The following is a 27044-nucleotide window of genomic DNA, read 5'->3' on the forward strand; positions in this document are numbered from 1 at the left end:
CTAAAGATGAATTGGGAATAAAATCAAAGAGTAGCACCTGGTAATGCCCCAAAGTTATCTATGGCTTTCCCAAAATTATCTAATTTTTTTTCCTTTTCAATTATTATTTTAAGGTAAACATAGACCTATCTTACTGTTACTGATTTTTAAAGAAAGGCTTAAGCTTTTTAAATTCTGTCTTGAGGGAATCGATTTCCTTGGCTTTATGTATTTGAGAGACAAGGGAAACAGACTCTTCCTAATGGGTCAGGACCTTGCTTTCTTCTTGCCTTATCCTTACCTCACTGCTTCTTTGCTCTGTGTTCTGAGTGCATGACAGGAAGGGTGGGGAAGTCTTTGACCACCTTGCTTTGTTGCTCAGCAAAGAGAGCAAAGCAGAATGACCTTGGCTTCCAACCTCTTAAATTCCTTGAGGCAGTTGAGTGGTTGCATTCGAAGCGAAATACTTAACCATTTTACCATTTGCTTTTACTTTAAAGTCAAGGAAAATAGTATTCAGTGAGTGGTTTACTCACTGAATGAGACGACCATCTTTCACATCAGGTGGATAGAGCACATTAAAAAACCTGTTGTTATTTGTTAAATATAAACAGTGCATTATTTCTTTTCTGCCTGGTTAGAGGGAGAGTACTGTAGAGATAGGGCAGTTGAATGAGCCAGTAGATCAAGATAAAAAAGAGGATAAAGACAGGTGGGCATTTGTATTGAGGTACTCTCTGAAAGGCAGAAAGCCTAAGGATGGGCTAACCTATTAAGGGACAGTTTGGGGAGTAGTATTTGGGGTATCTGGTACTTGATGTAAAGGAGACATTTTCTTATGGTGACTGACAAAATTTTTTAATAACAACTTTGTTTTTCCTGAAGAAGCCTTAGTGATTGCTCCTGCGATTTAGCATTTTTTGTTGTTGTTCTCACAGACAAAAGTCAAAGTCATTCAGTGTATTAGTACATCATATGACTTTGCTAAGCTTTTGTGTAATTTGTGTGAAAGCCAGTATGACCTTACAGGGAGCAATGGCTCTTTTCTAAAAGGCAGAGAGAGAACATTGGAATATGTGCAAAAAGAGAACTGTGGGTTAGGATTTGGTGTGTCCTCTTAGCTACTGGAACTGAATCATTTATCAAGTATTTATTGAGGCTCTACCATGGTACAGTTGCATTAGGCAATGTGACCTATCACTATTACCCTTGTGAAACATTTGGATAATAGGATAATAAATATCAGCTCAGCTTTCATTAATTTAATAGAATTATGTTCTCTCCTAACCAAATGTACTTCTCCAGGACATATTACAGAAAGCTTTGGAAGATGTAGAAGCAAAGCGTAAGATTCTTAAAGAGAAACAGAGGTAAGATGTAAGATTTTCTGTTCTACTGGAATCCTCTGCACTTTGATAAAACAAATTCTGATTTCTGAGGAGACAGATTTGGTGGTTAATTTGATAATTTCTCTTTCTTGGCCTTCGACCTCTTATTATATTAAGCATAATATGGTCAAAATCCCCCAACCACATAATCAATGAGAATATTTATAAAATTTATATTTGTATGCATACATGTATTTACATAATGTTAAAACTGCTGCATAGAGAGTGAAAAGTCAGCTCAGTGTCCAGTTGAGGAAGTGAAATCTGCCCAGAGGATCAGCTGACTACTTTCTCTGTGTCCTTTGCCAGTCATAAGCCTTTAGAGGGTTGGTCCTGGTTTCTTTTCTCTTCTAGTACTGCTTAAAATTTAAAACTGAAAATGTTTCAAATAAATGTATCACATATATAGTTAAAATAAAAATAGCAGGCCTAACTTACAAAACCATTATTTACATTTGTAAGTTGACTTGGTTTCCAGCTCAGGTGTTAAACCAGTTAGACAGAGTATTCAGTGTTGTCTAAGTAAGGTCAGGCTTTGAAAACTGGGAGAATGTTGAGAAACAGATTTTTCAAGAAGCATTACTAGTTTCCAGAATTATTGTTTGTGAACTATGAAGTGCTATATAACCATAACTTTCCTCAAAACTGAAGTTTGAAATGTTAACTCTATGCATTTATCAAAATAAATAAATCTCATAGAAATCTTCTTTAAAAAACAAAGTCCTCTTTATTTTTTTAAAGTTTTTATTTAAATTCCAGTTAGTTAACATATAGTATTATATCCATTTCAGGTGTATAATATAGTGATTCAGCACTTCCATACAATACCCAGGTTCTCATCAGAACAAGTTTTTGTAGCTGAGTAGTATTCCATTGTATGTGTATACACACACACACACACACACACACACCCATCTTCTTTGTCCGTTCATCAGTTGATGGATGCTTGGGCTGTTTCCATAGCAAAGGCCTCTTTAAAGTTTCCAGAAAGAAAAATCTGGTTGATGAATTGTTTGTAGTTAGTTACATTGATATGCACAAAAGGTGACTTTTCTACATTTTATTTATAATAATGCCAGTTAGTTGGTATGAACTTGTTTTTAGAACAAAATGCTTTTCAACTTTTTGGTTGATTTTTTTAATTACTTACTGATTTTGAGAGAAAGACACACACACACACACACACACACACACACACACAAACACACAGAACAAGTGTGGGGGGGGCGGAGAGAGAATCTCAAGCAGACTCCCCACTGAACCACAGAGCCCAGTGCGGGGCTTGATCCCACGACCCTGAGATCCTGGCCTGAGCTGAAACCAAGAGTTGGATGCTTATCCCAGCTGTTCTACCCAGGCAACCCCAAAATGCCTTTTTTTTTAAAAAAAAAAAAAATTCAAGGCAATCAGGATGATACTTACTATTGTAGAGTGATTTCATAATATCCTATAACACCCTGTTTTGGGGTCCCTTACATAGTCAGTATTCTTTTTTGTTGAAGAGTAAGGATTTAATATGGAGTATACATTTCTGGGAAAAAGTGTGATTTGTAATCATTTGACCCAACATGTATGTGCTTAAAAAATAGATACTATATTAATCCAAGTCAGTAATTTCCTTACAAAGTCTAATGTATTCTGTATATCCTATCTACATAGAAGAACTACTAGGACTTTTTCTTAGTCCATTAATGATAGATGTATTTAACCAGTCCGGTAAGTATATTACATCAATCATAATGGCACGTTATCATAAATTTGAAAAGAAAAGGCTGTTTTTGTGGAATGAGGAGAGCTACAAGATGAGTGCAGGGGAAGAATTATATTGGGTACCATTCTTGATAGGAAAAGGAAAATAACATTGGTGAAGCAACTACTCTGTTCCAGGTTTATACTTAACATTCTCTTTTCCAGTCCTCATGACATCCCAAATGGCTAGGTGTGCATTTTTCCAATTTTTCAGATCAGACAGAGAGTTAATATGACTCATTCTTAGTCACATGGTTATTACAGAGATGAGCTTATATTTGAACCCAGCTCTGTCTTTCTCATTCTTATATCCAGGTGCTTTTCATGGCTCTAAGCGACTCCTGTTACTACGATTGTTTCTAGCATATTCTGCTGTGTCTCGATTTCTGTTTTTACACTTTTATAGAAAAGTCACATAAAACATAAGATAGCAGGACAGAGTCAGAAAAACAGGAGCTCATGTCTGTTGCCCTTGTAAACTTGCCTTATTAACTTTGATTTACCTTTGATTTTGGAGAAAGAGAGAAAGCTACAGAATATCTTTTGCACATTCCAATCTATATAGGATATTGAGAGGCCTGAGGACATGCTGAAAGTTAGAAATCACATCCAGTGTTAAAAATACCTACATTTAAAAGAGTCAACATTTCAAGTGTTTCAATTAAAAGCGTAACATTTCAAGAATCTTTTGGAATTTTCTAGTTCTTGTAAGTTGAGGTTGGCAAACCTGTTTCTTAATCAAGGACTGCTTGTGTTTGACGGGTAGGACTATCATGTTTATGCAAAATACTAGGCTATACAGAGATGCTGAGTGTACCAACTAGGTTTTGCAAAGTTCCTGGGTATTTTATATGTAGTTCTATTGATTTTCACTGTCGCAGTTTAATTATGGGCAGGCTGTAAACTGTATATTTTTATTTACTAAAAACGTTTTTTTAATTTTTTTTAACTTTTCTAAATATAATTCCAGAGAATTAAAAAAAGCAAGGACACTCCGCTTGTTCTTTGGAGTGAACATAGAAGATCGAAGCCAAGCTGGGATGTTCATTTACAGTAATAGCCGCCTGATCAAAATGCATGAGAAAGTGGGTCCACAGTTGAAACTGAAGTCCTTGTAAGTATGTTTTTGTTCTCAGAGGCATAGGCAGGATGAGGGAGGCTGCAGTAAGATTCAGTCTGTGGAGTTAGATGAGTGATTAATCATAACGGGAGCAGGTGTCATGTCCTCTGTTCACCCTTCCCATCAATATGCAGGCATTAATCTGCCTAATTTATAATATCAGCAGAGCTGCATGCCTGTCCTAGAGCAAAAGCATACTTTGGGAAATTTTTTCAATATATTTCCTGAGCAACCTGACTTTTTACCATTTTTTGCACCATCTACTTGGGTTAGGTTCTTAATATTTCACCAATTTAAAAATGATACAAGCATAATAAAGAAATTTTAGGAAAGAAAAATCCATAGTCTTGTAAAGCAACCCTGTTAACATTTTGTGCAACCCTTACACGTGTGAGTTCTTGCCAGTTACCTTTGTGAGCGTGTATTATTACTCTCCAGCCTACTTGGCTTCCGGAGTAACACATTCTGTTGCTTTCCTGATGGGCTGAAACTCCAGGAGCTGCTTTCATGAATTATGTAGAGAGTGAAACAGGAAAATTGTGACCTGTAAAATGGTGCAGGGCTCAAACACAATAATTGTGACTAGTAGAATGGCTCAGGGGAACGTTTTTCATCTTCTGTCTCGCTTTCGAGGAATTCATTTGCTCATTCAGCAAGCTCTCTTGTTGCGGGGTCATGCGCCAGGCACAGCACCAAGTTCTGCAGACAAGACGGTGAATGCCTGCTGCCCTCTGCTAAGAAACTTACAGTTCAGTGAAAGGGACAAGTATACGAATACATTTTTTTTTAATATTCTATGGAATCAGCAAGAATGATCTTTTAAAAAAATTACTCTCTTGCTTAAAACCCCACTGCATGTCAGATAGAATTGGTTACCACGGTTTTCCAGTAATCTGGCCTCTGCCTGGCTCAGGGACAACCCCTGCCCTGCCCACCCTCTCAAGCCTTCTCCTCACACGGTAGCTTCCCATCTCTCACATATCCTAAGCTTGCTCCTGCCTTACTGCATGGTGCCTGCCCTCCCCCTACCTGAACCTTCTGTCCTCAGGTCCCCCTGCTGCTGGTCCTGGCATGTTATTTAAGCACCAACTCTAAAATCCCCTCTGTAGGAAGGTCTTCCCAGAAGGCTAATTAAATTAGCCCCTCCCACCAGCCCCTCCACCTTACCACCTTCACATGTTACAGAATCTGCTTGATTTATCACCATCTGAAATGATCTGGTCACCCATACTGCTGATTATCCTTCAATAGAAGAGAAACTTTATAAGGAGGGAGGTTGTTTTTCCTGCTTAATATTGCATTCCTGGTTCCTGGATTAGGGCCAGGTGCTATGGATAGATGGATGGATGGATGGATGGATGGATGGATGGATGGATGGATGGATGGATTCTAGAGGATGAATATGTGCTAGAGGCTTACTTAATATATGCAGAAAGAGCATTGGGAGTGGTAATCAGCTGAACTGCGGGAAGTTGAGTCAGGCTTCCTGGAAGAAATGATGCCCAGACATAGACTTAGAGAATGAATAGTGAAGGGAGGGCAGGGTGGAAGGGGAAAGTATTGGAAGACCTCATAGGCAGCTCCACATCAGGAAGGCTTGGTCTGTGTGCCTTGCCAAGAGGAGTTGGGAGAGCTAGACAACTGGATACTCTTTCCCAAAACATGGAAACTAACCAGAATATTCTGTCACTAAGTGGAAATATCCCAGTTACATACATCATAAGCTGCTGAAAATCTGAAAAAAAAAAATTTAATTTATCAGTCAGACTCAGGCATATACCTGTTGCTTTCTGGAATAATCTAGCCCTTACGTTCCTTTAGTAGAATTCACTAAGCTCCCCACAGACCTCTGAAATGATGAAGAAAAATCCAATCTGACAGATGAAATGAGGATGGAGAAAGTGACTCTCTGGCCAGATCACTAAGAGGGTCATGTCAGTTTATTTCAGCAAAGCATTGTTAGTGGTGTCTAATGCTCACCCACCCTGATTCCCATGGAAGGCTTAGGTTTGGAAAAGGAGTCATAGTAATTAAGTAACAGTGTGCATTAAGAGATTTTTTATTATGAGACCAAATATACCGATGATTACCATAGATTTATATAACAAAAGACAGTTTTAACTTGTTAAACTTTGCTGTGGTCCAGACCTAGTGAATCAAGTTGTTTGTTACAAAAACAAAAAAACTGATTTCAAAAGACCTTGGTATATTTGCTTTTCCTTTTTCCTTAGCTAAATTTCACAGAATTTACTTATGTATTTATTTATTCTTCCAGACTTGGTGCAGGTGTGGTTGGAATTGTTAATATACCCTTGGAGATCATGGAGCCATCCCATAATAAGCAGGAATTTCTCAATGTCCGAGAGTATAATCATCTTCTAAGAGTCATGGGGCAGTACTTAGTCCAGTACTGTAAGGACACCGGGATCAGTGAGTATTCAGTAGTACATAGTAAGAGATACTTAACTGGGAGTCATCTTGTGTGATTTCTTTAAGCTGGAATGATTGTACTGATTTAGGCAACTGGTAGCCCAGAGCCCTGAGAGTTCCTTTTATTTATAAAAATAGTAATATTGGAGTGCCTGGGTGGTTCAGTCGGTTGAGGTCTGTTGTTGGCTCAGGTCATGATCCCAGGGTCCTGCGGTTGAGTCCCACATTGGTCTCCCTTCTCAGTTGGGAGTCTCTTTGTCCCTCTCCCTCTGCCCCTCTTGTGCTGTCTCAAATAAATAAATAAAATCTTTAAAAGATAATAATAAATAAGAGAGATGAGAGGGGAGTCAGTCTCAGAATCTTTCCCAGAATATTATGTGAAAAATATAGCAGCAGATTAAAAACTATAAGAGGAGGGCAGTCAGCAGAAAGCTGATCATAGAGGAAGGAAGCAGAAGTCTGCTTGAAGAAGGTCTAGGGGGCCACTCTAAGATTCTACTGTGTGGGAAGGAGCACATATGTCCATACAGACTGAGAAGCTCCCATGGCATTGTTATGTCATGCCATAGCAGAATCGTTGTTGATCTTGGATAATTGTGGATATGTGTTAAACCTTGTTTTGTAAGACTAACAAGTCTAGGATATGTTAATGAAAATTTTGATTAAAAATCACTGAAACAAATATATTTGGAAACTTAAGAAAAAAAAATCTGATTTATTTATTTATGAGAGAGTGTGCGAGCCTGTGAGCAGGGGTAGTTGCAGAGGGAGAGGGAGAAGCAGGCTTCCAGCTAACAGGAAGCCTGAGACAGGGTTTGATTCTAGGACTCTGGGGTCATGATCTGAGCTGAAAGTAGATACTCAACTGACTGAGCCACTCAGGTGCACCCCCCTTTCTAAATTTTTATTTATTTACTTATGAGAGAGAGTGCGAAGGTGTGAACAGTGGGGAGGAGCAGAGGGAGAAGGAGAAGCAGACTCCCAGCTGAGCAGGGTGCCCATATATTCAGAAACTTGAGATAAAATTTAGTTATCTGGAAAATTCGGCTTATTCAGACCACTTCATTCTCCAGAGATACCTGAATAATGAGGTGGTGTGCTGTGCATTAATGAAATAAACTTCCTTTAAGTTATGCAGACATAGGGCTTCATTTATGGAAAGAAATAGGCTACTGTGTTCGATGATTTGCATGAAGTATGTATAATTCATGCATATCAAAAATTATGTCTCTACCCTTGAGACAACTTAAAAATCTTACTGCTCTACTTGAAGTCGTGATTTTAGAATATTTTCTTTTCTTTTGTACTCACTTAGCTCAGTGCTGAAACTTTCTTACAGTAGTGACATAGGAAAGAGTACAGGAACTCGGGGGAGAAGAAGAGGAGTGGGAATGAAGGTGGTGCGGGCACAGATTTCCTGCCAAAGCTGGGTTTTCATGTCCTGCTCTAAAATGTGCTTAGAGCAACAACAGCATCACCTGAGAGCTTGTTAGAAATGCAGCATCTCAGACCTGCTGGCCTACACCCAGCATGTCAGCAACATCTCCAATAATCTGTAGGCACAACTGAGTTTGAGAAGCACTGCTCTGAAGAGTATATCCATGTAATATTTGCTTAGCATAGACATACTTTTTCCACATGTATTTTTTTCTCATAGACATGTCTGAAGTTATACTAAATGTAGAAGTGAGTACCTTATTTGGCAGGTTATGCTTAAAGCTGTAGAAAACAGAGGACTATCAGAAGAAGATCTAAATCAAGGATTTACTTTCTGGTCTTGAAATGCTAGCATGACATAGTACAAAAGAAAAAACATTAAGCCTTTGGAAGTTGCGTACCTTCTCCATTCTCCTCATGTTTTCTCTATAATCTCCTCCTTGTCTTGCTCATCCTTGCAATAAGGAATAACCTCAGAAAGAGGCATTAACTTAAAGGTGATAAAACCATCTCCATCTAGCCCACTTCCCCAGAACAGTCTTAGTGAGTTCTGTTCTGGGGAGAGCTCTCTTGGAGCCCCTTTTCCTGGTGGCGTTGCCCTCCTAACAACTGAACTTTCCACTCTTGTCTGCTCCCTCCCCTCTGTGTAACTCCCCAGCCCTATCTCAACCTAATTTTTTTCAGAAACTTCTCAGTGGATGTATTAGGATTCAAAAGTAAGTTAGGTTTGGTCTTTTGTCCAGAACTGCCATCTTCTAGTAAATCGCCAAAATGACCAACACAAAGGGAAAGAGGAGAGGTACCCGCTCTGTGTTCTCTAGGCCTTGTAGAAAACATGGTAGTGTTCCTTTGACCACATACATTCGAATCTACAAGAAGTGTGATAATTGGGGACCTCAGGGGAATGGGCACTGTTCAAAGAAGAATGTCCTGCAAATGTTACCATGGCAACACTGAAAGAATCTATAAGGTTACCCAGCATGCTGTTGGCATGGTTGTAAAAAAGTTAAAGGCAAGATTCTTGCCAAGAGAATTAATGTATACATTGAGCATATTGAACACTCAAGGAGCCTAGATAGCTTCCTGAAGCCTGTGAAGAAAAGTGATCAGGAAAAGAGGGAAACCAAAGAGAAAGGTACTTGGGGTCAATGGAAACACCAGTCTGCTCCACCCAGAGAAGCACACTTTGTGAGAACTGATGGAAAGGAGCCTGAACTGCTAGAACCCATTCCCTATGAATTGTGGCTTGATAAATGTAAGGAAAATAAAAAACCTCAAGATTATAAAAATGTTTCTTTTTTTTTTAAGTTTTTATTTATTTATTTGATGAAAGCACAGTGAGAGAAGGAACACAAGCAGGGGGAAAGGGAGAGGGAGAGGGAGAAGCAGGCTTTCTGCTGAGCAGGGAGCCCGAGACTGGACTCGATCCCAGAACTCTGGGATCGTGACCTGAGCCGAAGACAGATACTTAATGACTGAGCCACCGAGGTGCCCCAAAAATGTTTCTCTTAATTGACTAGAAATATGGTGTCCTTTCCCCCAAAAAATATTTAAAGAAAAAAAAAATAAGGTTTGTATTTTGATTATTAATGCCATGTTGTTTCCTTAATTTCATAATGGCCTAGGAATTGATTCCTGGCTGGGGGTACTTTTACAAAAGGTGTTCCTCAAGAAGGAAGTCAGTGAGTGGAGAAAGGAGAGCAAGCATATGTATTTGTTTACATATATGACAGCCTCATCTCAGAACTTCCTTATTGAACTGAATCAAGTAATCAAGGTCAGAATTGGTAGTCTCAGGAACTGTGCTGAGGAGATGTGTATTAATTCCCTCAGGAATAACCAAAGTTATCTAATATTTCCTAATACTCTAAAAGCCAGTATTATAGGACACATAGTTTTAATGAAAAGTATTTGGGTAGATTTTTGCTTTATAAATAAAAGATGTAGTCTTTGTATTTGCTATAAATCTGATCTGTTTTTATGGAAAATTGAGGCCTTGTGAAAATCAAATCCACAGAAAGGGAAATGGAGAGTTATGACTTTGTGTCATTTATCAAATCTGCATTTATGTTTGGTGCAGTTGATGCTAAGAACCTCAAAAATATTTCTCTTGTCTTTAGTCTGACCTCACCTCACTGTCTGCTTCATATTTCCTGAAGCTTTATGCATCCTTATAGTGAAATAGAAGTATTGATCATCAGCTTTTTTGGAGTAGGGAGAGAAGGAGAAGGAAAAGATAGAAACCCATCAAATGAAATTTGGATTTGATAGGAAGCAATTACACAGAACGTTATTACTAAAACTTTTCTAAAATGGATCAGAATACAGCCGACGTGCTAAGTGAAACCTGGGACATAATAAATATGACCTCTCCTACATAGGCAGTAAGCTCTTCGATATCAGCCACAGCAACTTCTTTCAAGATATGTCTCCAAAGGCCAAGGAAACAAAAGCAAAAATGAACTTTTGGGACTTCATCAAGATCAAAAGCTTCTGCACAGCAAAGGAAAGAGTCAACAAAACAAAGAGGCAACCCACGGAATGGGAGAAGATATTTGCAAATGACAGTACAGACAAAAGGTTGATATCCAGGATCTATAAAGAACTTCTCAAACTCAACACACACAAAACAGGTAATCATATCAAAAAATGGGCAGAAGATATGAACAGACACTTCTCCAACAAAGACATACAAATGGCTATCAGACACATGAAAAAATGTTCATCATCACTAGCCATCAGGGAGATTCAAATTAAAACCACACTGAGATACCACCTGACACCAGTTAGAATGGCCAAAATTAGCAAGACAGGAAACAACGTGTGTTGGAGAGGATGTGGAGAATCCTCTTACACTGTTGGTGGGAATGCAAGTTAGTGCAGCCACTTTGGAGAACAGTGTGGAGATTCCTGAAGAAATTAAGAATAGAGCTTCCCTATGATCCTGCAATTGCACTGCTGGGTATTTACCCCAAAGATACAGATGTAGTGAAAAGAAGGGCCATTTGTACCCCAATGTTTATTGCAGCAATGGCTACGGTCGCCAAACTGTGGAAAGAACCAAGATGCCCTTCAACGGATGAATGGATAAGGAAGATGTGGTCCATATACACAATGGAGTATTATGCCTCCATCAGAAAGGACGAATACCCAACTTTTGTATCAACATGGACGGGACTGGAAGAGATTATGCTGAGCGAAATAAGTCAAGCAGAGAGAGTCAAGTATCATATGGTCTCACTTATTTGTGGAGCATAACAAAGAACATGGAGGACATGGGGAGATGGAGAGGAGAGGGAGTTGAGGGAAACTGGAAGGGGAGATGAACCATGAGAGACTATGGACTCTGAAAAACAACCAGAGGATTATGAAGGGGCGGCGGGGGGGTGGGGGGGGTGGGAGGTTGAGGAACCAGGTGGTGGGTAATAGGGAGGGCACGTACTGCATGGAGCACTGGGTGTGATGCCAAAACAATGAACACTGTTATGCTGTAAATAAACAAATAAAAATAAATAAATTAAAAAAAAAATGACCTCTCCTAGCAGAACTCAAACAAGAGGGCTTTAGAGGGGCAAGGAGGCTAAAAATCATATAAGCCAGTCACCTCCCTGAGGCTTTAATCTCCTGTACCTCACCCACTCCTGCCCCAGGCAAGTGGACCACCATTTTAAGCCTGGGTGAGGGTTTCTTGTGAAAGAAAAATTCCCACTTCTTGAGGCACCCCATGAATCTCTACACAATTGTATTAAAAAATTTACATTTCATAGCAGAGTCACATCTGTTCCTCAGATGTTGTTACATTCATTTACCTGTGGTAGGCACAGAGTGTTAGAGGACTAACAGATCAGACCAGTCCACCCTCTCTGGGAGTTTGCAGTCTAGCAAGGCTAACACGATTTGACAATTAGAAGTAGGATTTGTGCCCAACAGAGAAGAAGCCAGTGCTCTGGAGCCAGAGAGGCCTCCATGAGGAAGTGATGTTTCCTGAAGGTTGAGAAGGCGTTAGCCAGGTTAAAAAAATTTTTCCTTCTTGGGGTCATGAAGGATAGGCCTAAATAAAGTCTTTCCAAATGACAGGTATTTGAGGACAACCTTTCTCTCTTCAGCTTTATTTTATCCTAACATTTCCAAGTTCTGTTGCTATTCTTCATTTGATGAGTGTAGAATATATTCACCATTTTAATGTTCTATTTTATAAAGTGTGCCGGTCATGTAGAAGCAAAAATTTCAGAGGAAACCCAGCCTTGAATAAAATGGGATCATCTCTTTCTTCTTAAGTTGTTGTAATTCTACTATTGCAGCCTGATGTATTAACTCTCAGTAAGCACATTATTGACTTTCAGTGTCTTTATTGCCAATTAAAATTCTTAATAAAATTTTTAGTATGTATTCTTGTTAAGCCATACAACTTGTATTTTTTTCCAGTGTTTTTGGACCCTAGATTAGAACCCTATATTTAGTCCTATTAAATGCTATCACCTTATTAGGCCCATACTTTCAAGAATCTCTTGTTGACTTCTAACTGACATGCCATTTTTCCAGATAAATTTGGCCAGTATTTTCTCTATAATTTCTTATAAATCCTGCTGCAAAGGATAGAAAAATCAAGCACGTGGCCCTCCACTGTTGACCTCCACTGAGATAGAATATACTGGATATTTATTAGACTGGATAAATATATTAATCAATTACAAATCTTCCTAGTTAGGCTCTCATTTTGCTTACATCAGTGTATCAGTTTGTGTATAATTTTGAGAGTGAGAGATAGTATTTGTTAGATGGAATAGTTTAAAAAAATAGATAATGCTTTACATGTTAGGTTGGGCTGCTATAACAAAATACTATAATCTGGTGGCTAATGAACAGCATGAATATATTTCTCACAGTTCTGGAGGCTGGAAGTCCAAGATCAGGGTCCCAGTATGGTCGGATTCTGGTGAGAGCTGTCTTCTAGTTTGCAGACTGCTGCCTTCTTATATTCTCACCTGGTAAAAAGAGAGCTCGTTCGCTCTCTGGGCTCTTATAAGGGCACTAATCCTGTCATGAGGGTTCCACTCAGATGACTTAATTACCTCCCAAGGACCCCACTTCCAAATACCATCACCCTGGGAATTAAATTTCAACATATGCATTTAGTGGGGTTGCAAACGTTCAATCTGTAACACTAATAGCTATAATTAGCTACTCAACCACAAATATTTTTTCTCTTATGATGAGTTTCCATCTATAAGATCTCAGAAAGGCACTACAAGAAGAATGAAATGGGACATCTCTGCTAGGGATACATGTTGAGTAAGGAGGTCTATATAAATATTAAAAGGGACTACAAGTTAAGTTTATTTGGAGATGTAGGTCAAGAAATAATTCATATCTCTTTTAATTCAGTTTTTCAAGGTACAGATTTTATGTATTCTGTTTCATTAAAATATATATATATATTTAGATTTTATTTATTTATTTGACAGAGAGATCACAAGTAGGCAGAGAGGCAGGCAGAGAGAGAGAGAGAGGAGGAAGCAGGCTCCCCGCTGAGCAGAGAACCTGATGTGGGGCTTGATCCCAGGACCCTGAGATCATGACCTGAGCCGACGGCAGAGGCTTAACCCACTGAGCCACCCAGGCGCCCCTAAAAAATATATTTTCAATATTATATGTTATTTTTAAAAGACTTTATTTATTTATATAAGGGGGGGAGAGAGAGCATTAGCTGGGGGGTTGGGGGGTGGGCAGAGGCAGACAGAGAAGCAGACTCTCCACTAAGCGTGGAGTCTGACCCAAGGCTCCATTCCAGGACACTGAGATCATGACCTGAGCAGAAGTCAGATACTTAACTGAATGAGCCAGCCAGGTGCTCCTTATACGTTATGTTTTATTTTGAAATTTTTCATTTTGGTATTAATGGACTGTATTGTTTCACCAGAATTCTTATGTTTTAGTCCAAACCCCTAATACTTCAGGATGTGACTGTATTTGGGGCCTTTGAAAAGGTGATTAATTAAAATGAGGCCATTAGAGGGGCCTCTGGGTGGGTCAGTGGGTTAAGGCCTGTGCCTTCAGCTCAGGTCATGATCTGTGGTCCTGGGATCGAGCCCTGCGTTGGGCTCTCTCTCTCTGTCTGCCTCTCTGCCTACTTGTGATCTCTGTCAAATAAATAAATAAAAATCTTGGGGAAAAAAAAAAGATGAGGCCATAGAGTGAACCCTAATCCAGTCTGACTAGTGTCCTTACAAGGAGAGGAAATTTGGACAGAGAGAGTCTAGGGATGGGTGTCTGCAGAGAAAAGATGATGCGAGGAAATAAGTTTCCATTGTTTACACCACCCAGTCTGGGTTGTTGTTATTGGCAGCCCTAGCAAACTAATATATATGGGAATTTGTAAAATTAGAATTAAAGAGAATATTATAATGAAACCCATAAATCTATCATCCAATCTCATCAGTTATCAACTCCTGGTCAAACTGGTATCATCTATATTCCTCCTACTCCTCAACAACTAGATTATGAAGAAAATTCCAGACATTGTATGTCAAATATATTTATCATGTCTTTTTTAATTTTGAATTTTTTTAATTTAATTTTTTCAGCATTCCAAGACTCATTGTTTATTTACCACACCCAGTGCTCCATGCAGTACGTGCCCTCCTTAATACCTACCACCAGGCTCACCTATCCCTCCACCCCCGTCCCCTCTAAAACTCTCAGTTAGTTTCTCAGACTCCACAGTCTCTCATGCTTCATCTCCCCCTCTGATTTCCCCCAATTCACTTTTCCTTTCCTTCTCGTAATGTCCTCCATGTTATTCCTTACGCTCCACAAGTAAAAACCATGGTAACTGGTTCTCTCTGCTTGACTTACTTCACTCAGCATTATCTCCAGTCCTGTCCATGTTGATACAGAAGTGGGTATTCATCCTTTTTGATGGAGGTGTAATATTCCATTGTATATATGGACCATATCTTCTTTATTTGTCTGTTGAAGGGCATCTTGGCTCTTTCCACAGTTTGGCGATTGTGGCCATTGCTGCTATGAACATTGGGGTATGGAATACCTTTCTTTTAGCTACATCTGTATCTATGGGGTAAATACCCAGTAGTGCAATTGCAGGGTCATAGGCAAGCTCTATTTTTAATTTCTTAAGGAATTTCCACACTGTTTTCCAAAGTGGCTGCCCCAACTTGCATTCCCACCGACAGTGTAAGAGGGTTCCCCTTTCTCCACATCCTCTCCATCACTCGTTTTTTACTGTCTTATTAATTTTGACCATTCTAACTGATATCTCAATGTGGTTTTGATTTGAATCTCCCTGATGGCTAATGATGAACATTTTTTTCATATGTCTATTAGCCATTTGTCTTCTTTGGAGAAGTGTGTGTTCATGTCTTCTGTCCATTTTTTGACTTTATAAAAGAAAGAACTCTGTTTAAAAACATCATCACAATACAGATATAACACCTAAACAACTATCAATACTTCCTTAATACAATTTCTAATTATTTCCCATCCTAATATAATTCATGGTCCTTCTTACCCATCCCCATTTTTCTTTTTCTCCCTTGTTTTCCCCTGAAATTTATTTGTAGGAAAACTGGACTGGTTGTTTCACAGTTTCTACATGCTCTAAATTTTGCTAACTGCCTTCCTGGGTTGGGTTTAACAGCTTCCTTCATTCTGTTGATTTTTCTGCAAATGAGTAGAATCTAGCAGCTTGACCAAATTCAGACTTGGAGTTTTTTCATTTGTTTTTTTATCAAGATGCTTCATAGGTAGTATTGTGTTCAGATTGCCTGATTCTCTCTCTTTTAATATTAGCAGTTAACGGTCAGTGCTCAGATCCCTTAGGAGTTCCAAATCTTGTATTGTATTTCTATCATATTTTTATCATCTATTAGCTCTAAGACTTCTGTAAAGAAAAACTTTTTTCATCTTCCATTTGGTCACCTATGCTAATTTGTATTTTACCATTTGACAGAAGCAACTAGAGCTCTATACTGATTAAAAAAAAAACTTGTGTTTTTTAAAAGATTTTATTTATTCATGAGAGACAAAGACAGAGAGAGAGAGAGAGAGGCAGAGGGAGAAACAGACTCCCTACTGAGCAGGGAGCCCTGTGCAGGGCTCGATCCCAGGGCCCTGGAATCATGACCTGAGCCAAAGGCAGAGGCTTTAATCCATTGAGCCACCCAGGCACCCAAAAAACTTGTATTGAGTAAAAGCTTGATTAGAGATCAAATTAAAACAACAAAAATGATAAAGACATTTACCTGACTTATAGGACATAAATATGTACTCTGTTTAAAATCATTACTTCATGCCAGTTTTCAGCGAATAGCAGGATGGTTCAGGAGTTCATTGAATTGATTTCTGTGGTAAAAAAATCACATTCTTAGATTTTATCCATTTACACTGCTTTCACCTGGTAATTGAAATTATCACCATCGACAGTGGTTATGCTTCCTTTTCTTTCTGACTGCACTTGTATTATTATCATGATAATGACATTTTTTACATCTACAATGAATTTTCATGCTAAAATATCTCAGAGGATTTTACTTATATTGCAAATAAAATACTAAAAAGCCTGATAGCCTTCTTTTGTCTGGAATTAAATACACTCTTACTCTTACAGGCTGATTTCCCTTGCCATACCAGGAGCAAGACCTCAAAACTCCGTTAGTCCACTTACGTGCACCTTTAGTAAAGAAGAGTAGGTTGCATCTTACTGAACTTAAAACAGTGCAGCCAGAATTAAACATATGTTGTATTAATAAAAAAAGTAGGTTGCGTTGGCCAGGTCAGAGTGCATGGAGGAAATCCTCGTGCTCCCCATCCTGAAGCTAAATGGTCAGACCATGGAGATTGATCATGTCCAGCCCAGAATACATCTACAGCACATGAATCATGTCCAGCACAGAATACATCCATTCTGTCGAGAGCTCATTGGGATTATTCAAGTCATGGTGGATGGTTGGCAAGTGTTAGAGAAGGTCATCTAAACATGAAATCAGTTTTTGTCACCTCTGGAGACTGGGGCCTGAAAGTCATGCTCCTGGGCCAGTACCAATACTTGGGTTTGCCAGTGGCAGATTACTTCAAGCAGTGGGTTGATCTGAAAAAGGCTTACAGCTTCACCATGGACTGCTGGCCCAATAATGGACTTCTAGATATGAACAAGGGCATCAGCCTGAAACACACAGGCACTGATGACTGGAAGAACATTGCCACCATCATGAAGATACTTGAAAAGCAAGGCTTCATTGTCAAGCAGACCTCACCATTCTGATGGGCGGAGGACAAGATGGGGCAGGACAGGGAAGCATCTTCGCCTAGCCCAGAACCCTCCTTCCCTTCACCAGAGGGGAAAGGGGAGAATAGCACAGCTCTACATCCAGAGTGTCCCACAGCCTTCCCTGTGGGCTTATGCCCTGGGTAAGGACTTGGCCACTTGGCTCCTCTGGAGCAGACACTTTGTGCCCCCCACCCCACCCCTCAACCTCAGCCCAGTATTAGGGGGCTAGGGGGACCCAGGTACTCACTGCCTCCTCCCTGGTACACAGGTTTCTGCTGGAGCCACCAAGCCTCCCTAAGCCCCCTCCTGTCTATATTGCATGGTGTTTGCTGCCCCCAGGACTCCAGGACAGATCAGGCCCCATCTTGGTGTCTACCCCTATCCCCACTGTGAACATGTCACTGAATAAAGTCAGGGAAACGAGAAAAAAAAAAGTAACTTTGAATCTTTAGTTTTCTGAGGACCTTAGGTCTGTGGGCTTTGTGTATGTCTGAGTAAAGTAAATCCTGGTAGAAAGATAAACTTTGCTAACCCAGATATTTGAGAGAGTGAGCTGGTTGGCTAGGCAATTGCCATAACGACACAGAACTCTAGCACTATGCTTTAGATTAGATTATTACGTCTAATTTTAATTTCCCCATTATAGAGGAAATTAGAAAAGTTGAGTATATGAAAAGAAAAGCAGTGAAAATGATTAAATAAGAATATAACCTAGAAAGAGAAAGTAAAAGTTCTTTCTTCCTGAGGGAAGACACAAAAGAAACCTAACATTTGTCAGTTTTGTTTCTGAAGGCTTGTTGTCAATGGGGCCCCTAACCCTCTTCCTTCTAGGGTCCAGCGCATGCAACGGCGTGTTTCTGAGCTGGGAGCCAGGCAGCCCTAGAGGACTTTAAAGTGTGGTTTGGAATCTTTGAATCCCTGTCTATCAATAATTGTCTAAAATGGCATTATACCTTATATATGCATATGCTACAGTTTTTCCAGTATATATAGATGTAGTTTGGGTAGTAAAATCTAGAATCACATAGGAGTGCTAGTGAATTAAGTTAACTTTTTTGTCATGTATTTTCTCAGGTAGAGAGAGGGGGGTTAGTGGTTCTGAATTTTTTTTTTCTTTTTGCGGCTTATGGAGCTTCTCATGGGAAACCACTGATACAGCACAAGAGAAAATGATGCTATGTTGCCAGGTGAGGTAATGAAGTTGACACTTCCAGGGACTTGGACCAATTCCATAGATTCCTGGAGCTCTGCCCTGGAGCCTTCTGTGCTCACAGCAGAGTGTTGTGAAAACATTCTGGCCATGGCTGCCACCTACTTCTGCCACTGACCATCCTGGTGAAGTGAGACTTGCACAACCCGCTCTGCTCCACTCAGGAGCCAAGGGAAGCTGTGGAGCTGTGGGCAGCTTCACAGCACTAAGGCCTCTTGCTTTGCTGTCTTTGGGCAAGTGGTTATGTAGCAGCTGTCATCAGGTGCCCTGCTGATACTCTAAGTCGCCACGGCAGCTCTCCCTCGTTAGTGGCCTTTGGCTTCACAGTCCTCTGCAAGAGTGTACAGGTCTCACTATGAACTGATTGGGGTTGGCATGTTGGTTGAAACCAGTTTGCCATCCCTATCCCAGCACGAATGTAAATGATCAGTGATCACACGTGGATCAGCTTAGGAAGGGTCTGATGTCTGGCTTGGCTAAGAATGAGCGGTAATGATAAACAGGACAATTTCAACAGAGCAGGAGGTATGACTTAAAATCTGCTGAGAAGGGATATGTAATTTCTATCTCAGGAGATCTTTAAAAATAGAATATAATCATCTATTTAGTTGCAGAACTACTTAAAGTTGGGGACCTGATTTAAGTACCTTCATCTTAGTTTTCCTGGTGGTTTGATTTTGTAACTGTTGTAGCCTTCCTTATTTTGATTGAAACCATCAAAGCTTTGCTTTGGTAGTTTATTACTGAGTTTTATTACTTCTTCTCTTGGCTAATTGATTCCCTGGATGTCTCTGTACATTCTATGAATAGATATGAAACTGACATCTAGGAAGGTGTTGCATTTCTCTTCCTTTTAAGAGGCAGAGTCTTTGTGAACTGCTCCTTTAGTTACTGGTGTTTGGCAAATATTTAGAAAGTTACTGCAACAGTTCCCATTATTTTTTCTGAGTTTTAAAAGTCTCCTGAAAAACTAATCAGATTAATTTAAACATTTGGAATCTTCTGAATAAAGTACTCTCTACATAGCTAGCAGTAAATTAAATTTTCAGTTCTCAGATACTCGTTCTAGAAATTAGGACTTTAATTCTGTGTTCATTAATCCCTGATTATTCTAATTTAACAAGCTTGTTGATTATTCAAGCACAAATCTCAAGACAGGTATTCTTTTATAATTTTGAATATTGTCTGTGTGCTTGCAGCCATTTCTTGTTTACAAAATAAATTGAATTTTTAGATAAGAATGCCCTTAGGATATTAATATAATTTTGGAATTAATAAACTTTGGGTTTTCTACATAGTAGCCTTTTTAAGTAGGTGTAATAAGATGTATTTTAAAATACATGTATTAAAATGTATTAAGATGTATTTTTAAAAATCAAGCAATTTTCAAATTTTGAAATTTCACCTCTTTTAATGCCTAGATAAAAGGGCAATTTAAAAATCCTCATCAAGACATTAGCAAAACATTAATAAAAACATCAGTTATTAAAGACACATATATAACCAAATGTCCATAATTATATACCACACCATTAGCCAAAGCCAACTTAATATCGTGAATGATTATTAATTTTACTATTCCTTTCCAGACTAGGACAAGAATTTTTTTCCAGCTTTATTAGGATATAATTGACAAAAAAGAATTATATAAACTTAAAATATACAACATGATGATTTGATGTGTGTATACATGTGCATATACATTGTGAAATATTTACCACAGTCAAATTAATCAACATAGCCCTCACCTCACACAGTTATCCTTTTGCATGTGTGTGGAGGTAGAATGCTTAAGATCTGCTCTCTTAGCAAATTTCAAGTATACAATACTAATCATCGTTGTCATGGCATACATTAGATCCTCAGAACTTACTCACCTTATCACTGAAAGCTTGTACCCTTTGACCAACATTACCCCATTTTCCCTACCCCATAGCTACTGGCAACCACCATTCTACTTTCTATAAGCTCAACTCTTTTTTTTTTTTTTTTTTTAGATTTCTACATATGAATGATACCATACAGTGTTTGTTTTTCTCTGGCTTTTCACTTAGGATAATAGTTTTCAGGTTCACTCATGTTGCAGATGGCAGGATGCCCAACTTTTTATGGCTGGATAATATTCTGTTATCTAACCATATGTTCTTTAACCATTTATCTGTCAATGGACATAGAGGTTCCATATTTCTGTATCTTGGCTATTCTCAATAATGCTGTAGTGAACATGAAAGTACAGATACCTCTTTAAGATACTGATTTCATTTCCTTCAGATGTATATACAGAGGTGGGATTTCTGGGTCATATGGTAGTTCTATTTTTAATATTTTGAGAAATCTTCATACTGTTTTCCATAATGGTTGTACCCAATTTACATTCCCATCAACGTGTGTGAGGGTTCCCTTTTCTCCATATCCTTATCAGCACTTGTTATCTCTTTTCTTTTTGATAATAGCCATTCTGACAGGTGCAGGGCGATATTCTGCTTTTGACTTCTATTTCCCTGACAATTAGCACCTTTTCATGTACCTTTGACCAACCGTCTATTCAGGTCCTTTGCCCATTTTATTATCAGTGTGTAAGTGTTAACGTTTTTTGTGTGTTTGCTATTGACTTGTGTGAGTTCTGTGCATATTTTAGATATTAAGCCTTTATCAATATATGGTTTGTAAATATTTTCCTCCTCCTGCATGTTGCCTTTTCATTTTGTTGATTGTTTTCTTTGCTGTGAAAAAGCTTCTCAGTTTGATGTAGTCCCACTTGTTTTTGTTTGATTTTTGTTTGTTGTTATTGTTTGTTTGCTTTCCTTACCTGTGCTTTTGGTGTTGTATTCAAAATAGACCTGTGTCAAGAAGCTTTTCCCCTATGTTTTATTCTACGAATTTTATGGTTTCAGGACTTATGTTTAAGACTTTAATCCATTTTGAGTTAATTTTTATATGTGATGTAAGATAGGGCCCAGTTTCATATTTTTGCATGTGGATATCCAATTTTTTCCAGCACCATATATTGAAGAGATTGTCCTTTCCTTAATTGTGTGTTCTTGGTACCCTTGCCAAAGATTAGTTGACCATATATGAGGGGGTTTATTTCTGGACTTTCTATTCTATCCTATTGGTCTTTGTGTCTGTTTTTATGCCATCATCATGCTGTTTTAATTAGTATAGCTTTGTAATATGTTTTGAAATCAGGAAGTGTGATGCCTCCAGCTTTTTTCTTCTTTTTCTTTTTTTTTTTTTTTAATTTATTTATTTATTTTGACAGAGAGGGATCACAAGTAGGCAGAGGGGCAGACAGAGAAGAGAGGGGCAAGCAGGCTTCCCGCTGAGCGGAGAGCCCGATGCGGGGCTCGATCCCAGGACCCTGAGATCTTGACCTGAGCCAAAGGCAGAGGCTTAACCCACTGAGCCAACCAGGCGCCCCTTTTTTCTTCTTTTTCAAGATAGTTTTGGCTTTTCAGAGTATTCTGTGGTTCCATACAAATTTGGAGATTGTTTTTTTATACTTCTTTTGTGTTGACTCTATATATTGCTTGAATAATATGGACATTTAAAAAATATTAGTTCATCCAACCCAAGAATGTGGAATATCCTTCCATTTATTTGGTATCTTTGCAATTTCTTTTATCAGTGTCTTATTGTTTTCAATATATAGGAATTTTGCCTCCGTGGTTAAATTTAATCCTAAGTATTTTACTGTTTTTTATGTTATTGTAAATGAGCTTGCTTTCTTAATTTCTCTTTCGGACAGTTCATTGTTAGTGGGAGAAATGTGACTGATTTTAGTATGTTGCTTTTGTATCCTTAGTCTTTACTGAATTTGTTGATTACTTCTAGTAGTTTTCTTGGTGGAGTCTTTAGGTTTTCATGTATACTGTCATGTCTGCAAACCAGAATTTTTTTTTACTTCTTCCTTCTTCTGATTTGGATGCTATTTATTTTTCTTTTTATCTAATTGCTCTAACTAGGACCTCCAGTGTAATGTTGAATAGAAGTGATGAGGATAAGCATCCTTGTCTTTTTCCTGATCTTGAAGAAAATCTTTTAACTTTTCACTACTGAATATGATATTAGCTGTGGGCTTGACATAATGGCCTTCATTGTGTTGAGGTACATTCCTTCTATACTTAGTTTGTTGAGCTTTTATCTTAAGAAGATAATGAATTTTGTTGTTTTTTTTTAAAGATTTTATTTATTTATTTGACAGACAGAGATTTCAAGTAGGCAGAAAGGCAGGCAGAGAGAGAGAGGAGGAAGCAGGCTCCCCGCCGAGCAGAGAGCCCGATGCGGGGCTCGATCCCAGGACCCTGGGATCATGACCTGAGCCGAAGGCAGAGGCTTTAACCCACTGAGCCACCCAGGCGCCCCTGTTATTGTTTTTTAATTGAAGTGTAGTGGACATATACTATTATATTATTTCAAGTGTACAACATAGTGATTCAACATTTATGTATATTATGAAATGCTCATCATGATAAATCTAGCTATCAATTGTCATCATACAAAGTTGTTACAGATCATTAACTATATTTCCTATATTTGCAAATTGTATCCCCATGTCTTATTATTTTAGAACTGGAAGTTTACACCATTTATTTATTTATAAAGATTCATTTACGTATTTTAGAGAGAGGGCATGGTGGGAAGGGAAGTGGGAGATGGAGAAAGAGAACCTTAAACTGCCTCCCTGCTTAGTGCAGAGCCCAACAACTCTGAGATCATGATCTGAGTCAAAATCAAGAGTCAGACATTCAATTGACTGAGCCACACAGGCACTCCTAGAAGATTGTACTTTTTAATTCTCTTCCCCTGTTTTATTCATTCCTCCTCGCAACTACCAGATTGTTCTCTATTTATGAGTTTGTTTCTATTTTGTTTTGCTTTTTAGATTCCACATATAAGTGAAATCATCTGGTATTTTTCTTTCTCTGTCTGATATTTTTCACTTAGCTTACTATCATCTAGGTCCATCCAGGCTGTCACAAATGACAGAATTTTATACTTTTTTATGGTTTAGTAGTTCATTGTATATGTATATCATATCTTTATCCATTTGTCCACTGATGGACACTTCAGGTAATTCCAAATTCTGCTATAGTAAATAATGCTGTAATGAACATAGGGATGAATGTATCTTTTCAAATTAGTGTAAATACCCAGAAGTCTTATTGCTAGATCATATGGTAGTTCTATTTTTAGTTTTTTGATAAAACTTCATACTTTCCCCATAGTGTATGCATCATTTTGCATTCCCAGGCACTGTGCACAAGGGCTCCCTTTTCTCCATATCCTCACCAACACTTGTCATTTCTTGTCTTTTTATTAATGGTATTTCTGAAAGTTATGAGATGGTATCTTCTTGTGGCTTTGATTTATATTAACTGTTAGTGATGTTGAGCATCTTTTCATTTGACTGTTGGCTGTATGTATTTCTTTGGAGAAATGTGTATTTAAGTCATCTACCCATCTTTTATTTGGATTGGTTTTTTCTTTTGATATTGAACTGAGTGAGTTCTTTATATATTTTTGTTTTGTTTAATTTAAATCCTAGTTAGTTAATGTATAGTGTAATATTGGCTTCAGGAGTAGAATTTAGTTATTCATCACTTATATATAATACCCAGTGCTCATCACAAGTGACCTCCTTAGTCCCCGTCATCCATTTAGCCCATCTGCTGCCCACTTCCTCTAGAGCAACCCTGTTTGTTCTCTATAGGTAAGAGTCTCCTGTGGTTTGCTTCCCTCTCTCTTTTTTTCCTCTTCTGTGTTCATCTGTTTTGTTTCTTAAATTCCACATATGAGTGAAATCATATGGTATTTGTCTTTTTCTGACTGACTTAGTTCACTTAGCTTAATACACTTTAGCTCCATGCATGTTGTTGCAAATGACAAGATTTCATTCTATTTTATGGCTGAGTAATATTCCATTATATATAAATACCACATCTTCTTTATCCATTAGTCAGTGGACATCTGGGCTCTTTCCATAGTTTGACTATTGTTGATAATGATGCTTAAAACATCAGGATTCAGGTGCCCCTTTGAATCAGTATTTTTCTATCCTTTGAGGAAATACCTAGTAGTATAATTGCTAGGTTGTAGGGTAGCTCTATTTTTAACTTTTTGAGAAACTTCCATGCTGTTTTCCAGAGTGGCTGTACAAGTTTGCATTCCCACCAACTGTGTAAGAGGGTTCTCCTTTCTTTGCATCTTCACCAACATATCTTGTTTCCTGTGTTGTTAATTTTAGCCATTCTCACAGGTATGAGATGATCTCTCATTGTGGTTGTGATTTGTATTTCCCTAATGATGAGTAATGTTGAACGTCTTTTCATGTGTCTGTTGGCCATCTGGATATCTTCTTTAGAAAAATATCTGTTCATGTCTTCTGCCCATTTCTTGATTGGATTATTTGGTTTTTTTGGGTATTGAGTCTTATAAGTTCTTTATGGATTCTGGATGTTAACCCTTTATCTGATAAGTTATTTGCAAATATCTTCTCCCATTCTGTAAGCTTTCTTACAGTTTTACTGATTGTTTCCTTCACTGTGCAGAAGCGTTGTATCTTGAAGTCCCAGTAAGTTCACATTTGTTTTTGTTTTTCTTGCCTCTGGTAATACATCTAGTAAGAAGTTGCTATGGACAATGTCAAAGAGCTTGCTGCCTGTGCCTCCTCTAGGATTTTGGTGGTTTCTTGTCTCACATTTAGGTCTTTCAACCATTTTGAATTTGTTTTTGTGTATGGTGTAAGAAAGTGGTCCAGTTTCATTCTTCTGCATGTTACTGTCCAGTTTTCCCAACACTCATTTGTTGAAGAGACTGTCTCTTTTCCATTGGATATTCTTTCCTGCTTTGTTGAAGATCAGTTGATCATATAGTATGCATCCATTTCTGGGTTTTCTGCTTTGTTCCATTGATCTGTGTGTGTCTTTTTTTGTGTCAGTACTGCACTGTAGTCTTGATGACTATAGCTTTGTAATGTAGCTTGAAGCCTGGAATTGTGATGCCTCCAGCTTTGTTTTCTTTTCAAGATTGCTTTGGCTTTTTGAGGTCTTTTGTGGAATATTTTTTATATTAACCCCTTATCGACTATCTGTCATTTGCGGATATCTTCTACCATTCAGTATGTTGCCTTTTCATTTTGTTGATGGTTTTCTTTGCTGTGAAAAGCTGTTTAGTTAGATGTAGTCCCTTTTGTTAAGTTTTTGCTTTTGTTGCCCTTTGCTGGAGGAGACCCCCCCCCCAAAAAAACTGCTCAGACTGATGCTCAAGAGCTACCCCTAATGTTTTCTTCCAGTGTTATTTGTTTTGGTTTTACATTTAAGTCTGTAATTCATTTTGAGTTATTTTTTGTATATGGTGTAAGTTTCATTGTTTTGTATGTAGTTGTCCTCATATGTCCTTTCTATATCTGTTGGGATGATCATATGTTTTTAATCTTTCCTTTCATTAATGTGGTGCATTGCATTTATTGATTTGTATATGTTGAACCATCCTTTCATCTGGGGATAAATCCCACTTGATCATGGCATATGATCCTTTTTTTTGTGCTGTTGAATATCATTTGTGTGTATTATTTTGAGGGGTTTTCCATCTGTATGCATTGGTGATAGTAGCCTGTGCTTTTCTTTTGTTGTAGTGTCTTCATCTGGTTTTGGAATCAGAATAATGCTGGCTTCCTAAAATGAGTTTGGAAGTGTGCCTTCCTCTTCCATTTTTTGGAAGAGTTTGAGAAGAATAGGCATTAATTGTTATTTAAATTTTTTATTGAATTCACCAGTGAAACCATCTGGTCCTGAGCTTTTCTTTGTTGGGAAACTTCTCATTATTGATTATATCCTCTTATGAGTTACAGGTTTTTCAGATTTTCTATTTCTTCATAATTCAGTCTTAGACATCTGTATGTGTCTAGGAAATTACCCATTTCTTCTAGATTATGCAATTTGTTGGCATATCATTGTTCATAGTAGTCTCTTATCTCTCATATTTCTGGGATATCAGTTGTAATGTGTCCTCTTTGGTTTCTGATTTTGAGTCTTCACTTTTTTTCTAGTTTAATTAAGGGTTTGTCAATTCTGTTTATATTTTCAAAAAGGAGTTTTTAGTATTGATCTTTTCTGTTTTTCTATTCTTTCATTTATTTCTGATGATATTTGCTATTTCCTTCCTTCTAACTTTGGGTTTCATTTGTTTTTCTAGCTCTTTGAGGTAGAAAGTTAGATTGTTTATTTGAGATCTGTCTTGTTTCTTAATGTCAGTATTAATCACTATGAACTTTCCTCCTAGAACTGCTTTTATTGCATCTGTTAAGTTTTGATATGTTGTTTCTATTTTCATTTATCTCAACATATTTTTAAATTTATCTTTTGAGTTCCTCTTTGACCCATTGGTTATTTAAGAGTATATTGTTTAATTTTGCCTGTTTTGAATTTTTCATCTTTTCTCCTA

The 27044-nt window shown here is 38.0% G+C and overlaps 1 protein-coding gene across 1 annotated transcript in view; it reads left to right on the forward strand.

The window, feature by feature from the left end:
• Positions 1-27044, forward strand: part of MORC1 (MORC family CW-type zinc finger 1) — a 190733-nt gene that overhangs the window by 78670 nt on the left and 85019 nt on the right. Inside the window, exons 12-14 of the mRNA XM_046003678.1 lie at positions 1285-1349; positions 4087-4230; positions 6512-6666. Of these exons, the coding sequence (XP_045859634.1) occupies positions 1285-1349; positions 4087-4230; positions 6512-6666 (364 nt within the window). The remainder of the gene's footprint in view (positions 1-1284; positions 1350-4086; positions 4231-6511; positions 6667-27044) is intronic.

Source organism: Meles meles, chromosome 4, assembly GCF_922984935.1.
Source record: "Meles meles chromosome 4, mMelMel3.1 paternal haplotype, whole genome shotgun sequence".
Taxonomy (NCBI): Eukaryota; Metazoa; Chordata; class Mammalia; order Carnivora; family Mustelidae; genus Meles; species Meles meles.